Raw genomic sequence first — 12,343 nt, 5'->3', positions numbered from 1 at the left:
AGTTAACCCATACCACTCCCAACACGGTCTATCAGAGCTGCTGGACGAAGTGCACTGAAGAAACCACAATGAAGAAAAAAGGCACTTTACACAACAAATGCACAGACACACTTAACAAAACACATTGAGATTTTAGGCGCCACAGTTCCAATGTGATCTCCGGGAATCAAACAAAGCTGTGATCTGAACTTCCGCCAGTGATTTGCAGTATTATTGACCAGGCAAAAGGGCTTTCTAAATAATGATCTCACCAGGAGCATACAAGGCCATGCATGTGATGGACTTACCTTGTTATCATTGATATGTTCACTTGGGACGACAGTGGTGACCGTGACCTCAGCCCCTCTGTTCAGGGGCCACAGGGCTGTGTTTGGACCAGCCTGAATTTTCTCAGGGTTGTAGACAATGCAGACATGGACTCCGGGGGATCCCTGGACAGTGAACGAGTCTGCGCCAGGCGGGAACGACCTAGGACAAGGTTCAACATCAATTTTAAAAAGTGACCACCTTTCATTGGGGTCAAATGTGGCTATTATTTCACATACAGCATGGATCCATTTTTATACTTTTTCCACACCCAGAAATAAAAAGATAGAAAATGCGCTAGATGTTTTTTTGTGACCCTGGCAGCAGCAGATACAGCAATGAGGTCTTGCAGCAATGCTGCACTGTAAATGACATTTGCACACAATATACTTTTACGAATATGGTTTGTTTAAATTCATTAGCAATTAATACGTAGAACAGCAATAGGTTTTAATTAATACACAACCACATAATTCACAGAAACTAAAACTAGTGATTGAAATATCACAATGTGATACAAAATCAATCTAAAGCTTTAAATAAAAGATAATTGCAACTTGCTTTTGTAAACATGCAATTCAACATCTTTTAAATATATTTGCATATAGGTTGTGTAATATGCTGCACATGTGAATTTATTGCCAATTTGCAGCACTCTGGGTGGCCGGGGGCTCTAGCCCTGAAGTGGATCGATCTGGTTTATGGACTGTTTTTTTATCTCAACAAGGGAAGACCATTTCAGGGTCTTGGCAGGTGGGCATGGTCTGCACCCATCAGAGGGTGATGAAGAGTGCAGTTCCTCCTTATGGGTGGGGGCAGACCATTGGGACTTGGAGATTATGCAAATGCTTCCTTGGACAGGACAGTGTTCAAAGCTTTTATTTTTAAAGCAGACAAGGCAGGTTCTTTACTTGGAGATGAACAGCATTCCAGATATTAGGGTTCTGAACCCTGGTAGTTTCCCCACCCTAACCTTTCTGCTTAACACTACCCTGGCAGTTTGATGTGATCTTACTTGATCATAGGTCCAGGATCTGATTTTAATGAGAGGTCACTCACCTCAGGTAAAAAGCCACCTTTTCTGGTAGGTCTTGTTCATAATGTAGAGAAATGTGAAGTGCTGTTCCCACGGTAACCTACACTCAAAGCTCCTTCTGTAAGACCTGCTGGTCACAGCCAATTTAAAACACATCTATTCACCAGAAGCATTTTCTGTTCATTTTCCATTTGGCCATTCATTGCAATGCATCCTTGATACTTCCATTTCCCTGGGAATGTGGGTGCACTGTGCAAATCAGACTTCTGTTTGAGAGAGCATGATGGGTAATTTAGCCTTTTTTAAACTTCGGCAGTTCCAATATACACTACCCTGCACTCCCTCTGACCGCCAACATATATTGGAGTGGGATCTTTGATTAACTCAGGGGGGGTGGGCTGAATGATGGTAACTCTCTATATGAGCCTCCAATCCTTTCGGTTGGACATCCTTCAGAGCATTCTGAATGAGGACATCTGCCTTACTTTAGACAAGTGGAAAAGAGATGATCAATGCACCTCTCCACTCCCTGCAATGGTGTATCATTTGGCTGTCGAGAATTTTCTCTGAACGAACTGGTCCCACCTGATTTAGCTAGAAAGAAGGACCTCTAAAAACAGGATATGCTGTTCAAATGAATTCCTTTTGACCACCCCTTATTCGACATTTAAACAGAGAGGCACATCTTTGCTAGACAAGGAGGACTTTTAGACCTAAGTGCAGAAGCAGTAGAGGCTTCTGGGCAATGAGATGCAGACTTTAGTAAGGAGGGGTTGGCAGTGACATTTCAATGAAGGACTGGGGTGAGGGAAGACTATTGGCAGAAGTCAAAGGAGACCGTTAAGTGGTGGAAAGCATGGGTTGCTCTGGATGTGTGAACGATTACTGCTTTCATGGACCAGGGTTGATGGTATAAATGTGTGGTGGGAAGGGGACTGGTCTCGCCATGCCTACTGATGAATCTGATAGAGGGAAGGCTGTTCTGGGGAAGAGGTTTGCATTTGTGGCGGGCCTCGTACACAAAGGCTGCCAGGCCCGTTCTGGTGTAGAGAGGGTACGACGTCCTTTCATCGCGGGATGTTTTTTCGCTAGGTTTTTAGCCACAAATTCTTTTTTGAAAAAACCCATCGAATTTTTTAGGGGGGGGGGGGAAGTGTTAGTAAATTATATATATGTGGTGTGGGTGTTTTGGAAATAAATACAAATGAAAGAACATGGGGGGGTTTGGGTGGGAACCCCCAAAAATAATGTAAAAAAAAAATGGGTTTTTTAGTTAAAAAAACCAGCGGTAAAAAAAAAAAACTGTGCAAATACATCCCGCGATGAAATGACATGGAACCATAGAGAGGTAGGAGACAAGTGGCTGGAGCTAGACCTGGAGATATCTGGTTTGCAGCTGTAATTAGAGAATGTGGGTGTGGTGTTGAGTGGATCCAAAGCAAAGTGCTTTAACAGGACTTGCTTTGGGCTCTGGTTCCACACAGTTCACGGTGGGAGGCTGCAGAACTGGGATGCTTTGGAATGAGGGATGGAACAGTATGTATAGACAAGCAGAGTGCAAGGGAGTTAGTTTGAAGTTGTTGATAGTCTGAAGGAAGACCAGTGAGCCGCAAGATTGTGCAGGCGAGTTGTTAGATGAGGGGAAACTACCCAGACTTTGGACGGGACATTGAGGATAACTCACTGGACTTCGAGGTGAAGGGGGTCTGGATCAATCTGGATTCCAAGATGGAAGTGACATGGTCTCTGATCAGGGGATTAAGTGATGTTGATGACCCACCCTGTCATGGTAGGCCATCCGGTGGATGGCTGGGTTACCACCTTTTGGGTTTTCTTTCAAGTTGTTGCCCCAGAGGGAAATTTGGAGTCAATGAGTTTTGTTTGGGACGGGGTCAATTGGGAGGCAGTTAGACTGTAGGGATTTGACGACAGAGGTGGAGGAATTGGTTTAGACTCTCAAAGATCATGCGTCATGTTCATCACGTTTCAGGCCAGAATGGCCCTGAGATACCATGGCATTTGCCCTCTGACTGGGCCTACTGCTGGTTTATTGCCTGGCATTTACTGCTCTCTTCTCAACCTTTGGAGCAGTAGGAACTTCGAACACGATACACGGGTGCTTAAGCATTCAGGCAAGAGTTCTCCTTCATTTTCCCTTTCTGTGAATTCTCTATTGCCACTTTGTATTTGTATTTGTATTTATTGTGTTATATATAGTGCCTTTATCCAAAGCGCTTTACATAGGACAGTCAACAATATAATGACTCAGAATGCAAATCAGCATTCATAAACAGTAACATTCGAACTGTGTTCATGAACAGGAACAATCCTTTAGCATTCATAAGAGCAAGTGAATCACTTCATTGTTATTTCTGTTTCCTGCCCCGGTTTGGTGAATTGGTTCTAATAAGGCTGGATATTACATTTGATTTTGCCCGACAGATTGACTTCAGCGTTTGTGTCACTGTGCTATTTTGTCTCTTTCATGGTGAACATTCTTGGACATTTTACCTATTGATCATGCCAGTCTTCCTCGCTCAGTAATGTATTTTGTGGTTATCTTGGCGGTCTGACTGTAGCGTTAGGATATCTCTGCTGTTAGCTTTCTTTTCTGTCCTCCTTTTATAAAGCCATGAGCAGAGGCCTCCAGATACCAGGAAGTGGTTAACACTTTATCAGTTTGACTTTCGCTATTTCACAGTAATATGCAAAGCTTCACTGCAATTGCACTTCCGGATACAGTATCTGAACATGCAGGTATGCCACCTTTAATATTGACCCACTCCCCATATATCTTCCCCCTCTCCCCCCGTGTGTCCAATGCATTCACCTTTGCACACAGTAGTCCACTTCCGGCTCCAGCACTTCTCATTTCTGGCTAGCCGGTGCCAGAATTTCCCTTCTGGAGGCTGACAAAGTTATGGTATAGCCTCTCAAGCAAACAAGCCTACATACTTCAAGGTTTGGCTTGAGCAGAACTCAAGCTCAACTTGCAGCCTACAACTGGCTATATTACAGTAACTCTTTGTGTGCTAGAAACTGCTCTAAGAAGCATCACCCCACTTGGCACTCCTCTCGAAACAGCATCAGGCACTGATCTAGATACACCGACACTACATGCATCACATGCTGCACCCCTACTTCTGATGCTTTCTCGGTCTATACATTTCAAACTCATTTGTTTATCCCTTTCCCCTTCTTAGATCAACCCCTCTGAAACTATTTTCCTTTCCCTGTGCAGAGTAAGGCCTGGATTCCTCTGGCAAGCTCCAGCCACTATGGCGGTCAGTGGCATCGTATAAAAACTGCAAACATAACCTAACACAAGGTTTGCTGTTCAAAGCCCCAGATTAAGGAATGCTTTCCCCTTAGACATTCACTGCCTGACCAATCTCTGAGCTTCCACGAAGCTGTAAGACCTCGCTCTTCTGTTCATCTTGAAGGTTCACATTTGCAGGTTTGTATTTTGTTGTTAAAAGTCTATTCATTAATACCAGGTATAAAGTGTGTACTGATCCGGAGGTGATAGAGGGATGTGCAATAACATTACAAACACAAAACGTTAACAGCACACAAGAGCATACAATGAAACACAAAAGCATACTAATGTAGAATTATAACAAACAACGTAAAGAAAAGTACCAAGTGAAGGGTAAAAATGTAAAACCTATCTATAGGTCAAGAATAAACAAGGACAAACAAATAGGTTTGAGGGCTTTATGAAAAGTAATTAAAGTGGGGAACCAACAAATAGAGGGAGGCAAAGCATTCCATGCATGGAGCACAGCAACACACAAAATACTGGGCAGAGAAACAAGCACGCTTCTTTACATAAGGAAAGATCAATGTTAGACTATCTGAGGTGCAACAGAACCTCAACCCTCCGAGATCTGGAGTGTTGCAGCCATATAAGACTGCCGAGCCATTCTGACTACCTTGATACGATATATGATATGATGTGATGTGGCATTTATAACACACCTGTACACAAGTGTTTCTAGTCTCGACAAGACCAGGAGGGGAAAACAACAATCTTACTAGGCCTTGTGCCATTCAGATTGCGCACGTGCGGGGAAGATGGAAGGGGAGAAGTGCTGTTAACTCACAAGTGCAGCCAGCGGGTGGCTCATAAGTGCAGAGCCATGGGAATGTAGGGTTGCAGCTACAGACCCAGAGAAATAGTAGGCTGCACTGAGAACTAAGTGTTTCCTTTAGATGTTTTGGGGAGTTGGATCCCGGTAGAGGGAGACATTGGTGCGGGCACCACCTGTTTAGGATAAGCAGAGGATCATCCACCACCTGCAGAGTGGTAGTCTGAGAGTTACAGTAGAGCTGGAAGCCAAACTGATGGTGCTGCAGCAAACTGTTATGTGAAAGGTGTTGGGAAGGAAGGTTCAGCTGCAGAAAACTTTTCAAAGACTACCTAAAAAAATGGTGCTAATGGTCAGTAATGGACTTCATCCAGGGGGGTCAAAGCTGTTTAGTTCTTTTGTTTTTTTTTAGTAAGGAAAGGATTTTGTAATTTGGGGGCCTCGAAAAGAACCTTGGCTAAAAGAAGTATTCATGCGGATCAGCCAAGATACTTTTAAATGTGTGGTGCGCATAATAGGATATAGATATATATATATATATGTTATTGTGTTCAAGCAATACCATAGCGCCCCTTTTTTAAAGCTAACTGCATATCCTGCGTAGCAGAAACATGTGAGAAGTATCTTTCTAAGTATTCTAAGGGAGAGAGTGCAGACCCCCCCCCCCCTCCCGCCGGCATCTAATAGCTTGACCTGTTCAAGGTCAATGCGATAGAGAACGCCTCCAGTCTATTGAACCTCAGACTGTGCCCAGGTAGATCGCCATTCTGTACTTTGGTTCCTTTCGCACGCGAGTCAACCGGTCAGTGTCCCTATCTGACGGTGCAAACTGGGCTGCCAAACGGGGTCGTTTTTGCTCCCAGACCTTGCCTTAGCGCCAACTACAGGGAGCGAAATGCCACTGGAGTTATGCTGGGAATATCAAATGCAAAAGGCAATGTACACGTTGCTATCTATTTCCTTTGTTACTACAAGACACATTAAATGAATAAAAAGTTGAGTGTTTTGCCCTACTATCCACATCAAAATGGGAACTAGGTAGTGGGAGAAAGAAGGGTCTTGAGGCTTTGCGCTGCTATCGATGCCCTAGTCTGCCAAATCCACGGGAAATCAGAGGGTGATGAGCTAGTTCTGTTGAAACGACAGTGACATGGGACAAATCAGGGGGCCGGGCAGCAGAATGGTACTTGGAACAATTGTAGTGACAATGAGAGTTAAATGGGGCAGTAGGGACTAATGGGGTAGCTCTAGTACAATGGGGAAAAGGAGGAGGCAAGGAGCCAGTTTTCAGGTCAATGAGAGTGACACCTGGCAAATCAGGGTACAATTAGGCAGGTCTGGGGAATGAGTGGGATAAGGGAAAAATATGGGGCAGTGGAAAGTGGCACAGAGAAATCTTCTCAGAAATGAGAGTGACAGAGTAATTCCAGAGGGAAAAAAAAACAAGTCGGGCAGTGTGATTCAAAGAGAGTGGAAATATCAGGAGGTACTGGGATAATTCTGCTAGCAATATGACATGGCCCATATCAGAGGGCCAAAAGGCAATTCTGGGAGCCAAGAGAGTTACAAATCTCACTTCTTGGGGCAATGAGCGCGATATGGGACTTATCAGGAGACAACGGCCTAGTTCTAGGGTCAATGCGGATCAAGTTAAGCAAATTAGGGGATAATGGTGCCGTAATGGGGCAATGAGAGGGACATTGGGCAATTCAGGGAGTAGTGGGATGTGCCATTGGGTAGTTCTAGGGCCAATGATAGTGGCCTAGGGCAAACCAAGAGGTAATGGGACGGCTCTGGTGGCAATTAGAGTCATTTTGTGCAAAGCAGGGACTAACAGAGCAGTTCTGAGGCAACAAGAGTTACTTGGGAAAAGGGGAAGCTACACTGGTATTGCATTATTTAGACGGTCCTCACCATTTTCTGAGCGCACAGTACATGCATCAGCATTGCCACAGAAACTTGTGACGGTTGCTCAAAAGATGAGTTAAAACGTGTGTAGGCAGAATTGTTCCTGCAACTTCCTGATAAGCATGATATTCTATAGAGGGACCAGAAAAAGAGATTAAACCGATAACTAAATAATGATACCATTGGGTTGGTCAAAAATATGTCAGTATAAAGGTTATTCAGAAAACACATTCCATCAAACTTACAAAAAACAGTACAATAACCTTGTTTTATATGAAAACAGATTAAAAACAGTGAATCGGAGGAATAAAACAGAGTTAAAGAAAGAAAAATCCAATTCCTAGAAAAATGTCTTAGGAACACCAATTATATTAATCCTCATCTAAAAGAGACCCTCTAATTCTCAACGAGGGTGTAAGGAAACTCAGCAATGCATATGCTATTAGTGGTGTTTCTGCCTTCAGCAGGAAGGCTAGAGCCGGTTTATATTGCCTCCAATTCAAGCCTATGAGCAACGGGATTAAGAAGTGTTGACAGGGTTTAGAGTAGGCCGGGCAGAAGAATAACTAATGTGGCAAGTCTTCAATTGACCCATTGCCGATCCTACAGCTTTTACTGGCATCTCCATTTCCTGTCCACTTTGCAGTAATCCTGTTGAGCCTGAGGGCATTAAATCTTGCCCTGGTGATGAGGACCAGTTCAGTTCTAGTCTTGGGCCATGTAGAGTAACGAGACAATTGACCATCAGCCAGGTGTTTATGTGCTATATAAGAAGCCTTCATAATCTCAAAACTCTTTTTTATCAAGGGCTTTTCTTAAACGTAAGTCTGACATCATTGTGGCAGCCATTATTCATGTTAGTCACCCAGGATTGAAATAAGAGGAGGCACAATTACACCTTGTAGATATTTCAATAGGAAGGCCAACCATGGGATGCCCACCATATTTGTTTGCCTACCCATGATGATGTTGGTTAATATTTCTTTGGCCAAAGCTTCTGTGTCACTAGACCATACCCTTAAAGGGATGGTCTAGTAAAAATGTTTATTTAAAAAATAGATAGGCCACATAAAAGCTATTCAAGCTCAAAATTCGAAAAAGCAAGCACAGGGGCGCCACCATTTTGTGAAATGGAGGCCCTCCTGTGCTGGCTTTTGCTTTTGCGGCACTAATGAAGGAAAAGCCAGCCAGCTGTAGTAAACAAAGTCTACCGCTGGGTGGCTTTTCCTTCATTAGTGCCGGGACTCGGAGGACGCGGACCGGAGACCAGAGCAGGAAAGCTGCAGCTGAATCTCGAGTGCCATTTATTTTTTTTACAAAAAATAAGCACTAGCTGCGTTTTTTTTTCTAACTTTTCCGGGCTGGAGGAGCCCGGAAAACTTAGAAATAAAACCGCAGCTTTAAAAACGTTGTATTTATGTTTGCAGTCGCTTTTGAAGCGTTGTGTCTGCCTGAATCTACTTTTCCATTTGGGGCTCTCGGGCTCCCGAGATCCCCAAATGGGAAAGCAGATTTAGGCAGACAACGCAGCATTTAGCATTTCCCATTTGGGGCTCTCTGGCTCCCCATGGGGAGCCCGAGAGCCCCAAATGGGAAATCAGCTGCAGGTAGAAACACTACGCGGCATGTAAACATAACCGCGTGCGTTTCTGCCTGCTGTGGCTTTCACCCAAAGTGATAGCCACAGCAGGCAGAAACACACGCGGTTGTGTTGGAAAACGCTGCGGTTTTTCTTTCCAAGTTTCTCAGGCTTGTAAAAAAAAAAAATAACACTTACCGAGATTCAGCTGCAGCTTTCCTGCTCTGGTCTCCGGTCCGCGTCCTCCGAGTCCCGGCACTAATGAAGGGAAAGCCACCCACCGGTAGGCTTTGTTTACTACAGCTGGCTGGCTTTTCCTTCATTAGTGCCGCAAAAGCAAAAGCCTCCGTATAGAGCCCCTCTTGCCTTTCCATGTAGACATGCAGGCGCCGAGATGAAGGCACGGCTGCGGCACTCGCCGCTGCCAAAATAAGGTAAGTGGGGGATGGGAAGGTGGGGGGGGAAATGGAGGGTGGGGGGGGAGATGGCGGCAGGGAGAACCGGCTGTCAGACAGAATTGACCGTGGGCAGAGGTCGCCAGTTTCAGCCTGTGTTCCTGACCACCTGATTGGCTGGCTCCCCCCATCAAGGTGCTGATGAACTTAAGATGTACAGAATCTCTTTATTCTCCCAATGCTCTGTGTACCATCTTTGATGCTCGTTTCCCAATATGTCCATTTCCGTTAAAGACCTCAGAGAATGAGATGACCAAAGAGTCGAAGAATTACACAATATGCATCCTTTTTCCATCTAGTGAAAATAACAAGGAGAAAGCCTTTTGGTTTACAACCTAGAACTGCAGATTTGGACACATTGGACAACAAGTTCAAATCCCTCATAACGTTATTATAGGCATCAAGCAGATTTTTGGAGCGATCGTGGAGTCCTCGCCAGTAGCACGGTACTGTCCACATATGCAAGGACAGGTATATGTCATGCACCAAAATGAGATGTGTCTACTTTACAATTATTTAAGCGATTGGTAAGGCCATTAATCTAGAGGGGAAAAGCAGGAGCACAAGAACACACCCCTGCCAAACTCCAGTTTTCACTGGGAACTTTGGTGTACAGTGTCCATCGAAACCAGAGCGAATGAATGCAGAATTGTATGCATGGAGAGTAAAAGGGATATGGATAAGGTCTGATGGACAGTACATTTTCCAGAGAGAAAACAACAGTTTTGCCTGATTATGTTTATCAAAGGCAGTGCTCAGGTCCACGTAGGCCATATAAATGACCTCCCTTTGCTGGTAAATTGAGTTGGCACATCAGGTATAAGTTGTGTGCCTGCTCCTTCGTACCCACTCCCTCCCAAAACTCCAGTTGGCTATCTGCAAAGATGTGTTCACTATCCACCCAATTTTGCAGTCGGGCCAAAAGAGCTCTACCAAAAATGTTGCACAGGGTGCCTAGGAGGGGGATATGTCTGTAAAATGAAGACGGTGCTCTGTGCTCCTTTTGAAAAATGGGGACAACTATTGCACAACTCCAATATGCTGGGAATGATCCTAACTCCACCATGCAGTTGAAGGAGCATGAGAGAACTGGGGACCAACACTGCTCAAAAGAGCAGAACGGCAGGGATGGCGTCAAAGCTGGGGTTTTTGCCCATGCTTTCCTTCGCAAAGCGTTTAAAATCTCAATGTGCGAGAATCCTGTCTCAATCAGCTGGGGTATAGCAGCCTGATCTTCCTCACTGTCAATATCATCCTCAATAACTATCATCGGGAGTCTCCATATAAGGCGGAGCAGTGATTCATCCACGTGCTATCTAAATGTTGGTCGAGATTGCCATGTTGTTAGACATATGTTTTGGGCCATGTTTAACCAATTCCAAGAACCATCTGGAGTTCTATAATGATGCTGCCACTATCAGATCTTCCCAATTCTCCTCTCTTCCAAGGCCTTTTTTCTAGCTTATCGGGCCTTTGTGCAGCCTGCTCTGGCTTGCACTATGTGCATCCTATCATGGTCTACAGGCTTTAGAGCCTCAATCAAGCATAATTTGGCCCTTTTGCAGCTTCGTTAAACCAGGAAGCCTTATTTCGGGCCTTACCTGGTTGGACATCCCTAATGAAACCGTTGGCCTATACTCGAGATTTCTTGTCGGCACCGTTTCTAGACTAACCTTGGTGCAATATGGGCATGAGGTAGTCAACATTCTGGTCAATTATATGTTTGTGTAGCTCTTGGCTAAATCCCGCATTGTATCCAATTACCTTCTTACTAGCACTCAGAACTTATTTGTATGTGGGAAGAGTATTTAGCCTGGCTTTCTTCTCAAAATTAATTTCCAGTGTCAAGGATAGTGCAAAGAGGTTGGTTAGCAGATCCCCTAAAACTTTAAATTCCTTCACCCTTTTCCAGCTGTTAACCAAAATGCAAAGATAATCAATAGAGGATTCACCCAAGTGGTTAACAGATGTATAATTCCATGGGATGTCAACACCCTCCATTCGAGCAGCCAATTAAAGAGTATAAGAACAAGTTACTCTCTTACCTGGTAATGTTCTTTCGATGGGATGGTCCGACGACATTTTCCATATCTATGACAGTAATCACCACAGCTCTGCTGCTTCGCAAAATCTTTCAGCGTCTGCGTCCTGCGTCGATGACGTCGATACGCCGCCCTCGAGGACCTCCTCTGACGGCCGACATCACTGGATGTTATAAGTAGGACGCACGACGCCCGTAGCCTCAGTTGTAGTTTTTTCCCCAGAACGTGTGGCACCATTCTTCTGCCAGTCTGACCACACAAAGCCTTGCGGAAACGTAAGCTGCAATCACATAAGAAATTCTGTAGCGGGGAGGGCAGGGAGGGAGCGATATGGAATACGTCGTCGGACCATCCCATCGAAAGAACATACCAGGTAAGAGAGTAACTTGTTCTTCGAGGGGATTGGGTCCTCCAACGTATTCCATATCTATGACAGACTCCCAAAGCAGTACCAATGCAAGGAGGTGGGAAAAGAATTTAGAATACAGAAATTTAGAATGCACAATAAAATTGAGGAGCAAAGGACCGCCTTGCCAAAGGCCAGATCCTGCCCACGGATGGAATCGAGGGAGTTGTAACGTACAAAAGTATGGACCAAAGCCCAGGTGCCTGCATCACAGATGTTACGAATAGGAACACCCCTCTGTAGGGCAGTAGAGGCAGCCATACCCCTGGTAGAATGGGCCCGCAAGCCGACCGGTGGGTCCTTACCCGCCAAGCGGTAACATTCAGAAATTGCCAAAATAATCCAGCGAGACAAAGTCTGCTTAGTCACAGCTTGTCCCAAACGCTTTCCAGCGTAACCAATGAAGAGTTGATCGTCCACTCTGACCCGGGACATGCATGAAATATAAAAGCTTAAAGCTCTCCTAGGATCAAGCCTATGGAGCCTCTCCTCCTCCTTACCAGGATGCGGATGAGGATTA

The 12,343-nt window shown here is 44.8% G+C and overlaps 1 protein-coding gene across 2 annotated transcripts in view; it reads right to left on the bottom strand.

Moving 5' to 3' along the window:
• LOC138472788 (protein-arginine deiminase type-1-like) overlaps positions 1 to 12,343 on the bottom strand; it is a 432,575-nt gene that overhangs the window by 388,710 nt on the left and 31,522 nt on the right. For both annotated transcript variants that reach the window (XM_069611134.1, XM_069611135.1), the window contains exon 2: positions 288 to 468. In XM_069611134.1, coding sequence (XP_069467235.1) covers positions 288 to 468 — 181 coding nt within the window. The remainder of the gene's footprint in view (positions 1 to 287; positions 469 to 12,343) is intronic.

The sequence above is a fragment of the Ambystoma mexicanum genome, chromosome 8 (assembly GCF_040938575.1).
Source record: "Ambystoma mexicanum isolate Mex_15411 chromosome 8, UKY_AmexF1_1, whole genome shotgun sequence".
NCBI classification, from domain to species: domain Eukaryota; kingdom Metazoa; phylum Chordata; class Amphibia; order Caudata; family Ambystomatidae; genus Ambystoma; species Ambystoma mexicanum.
Note: the sequence above shows the minus strand (reverse complement) of the source record. Positions and strands in the feature narration are given on the sequence as shown.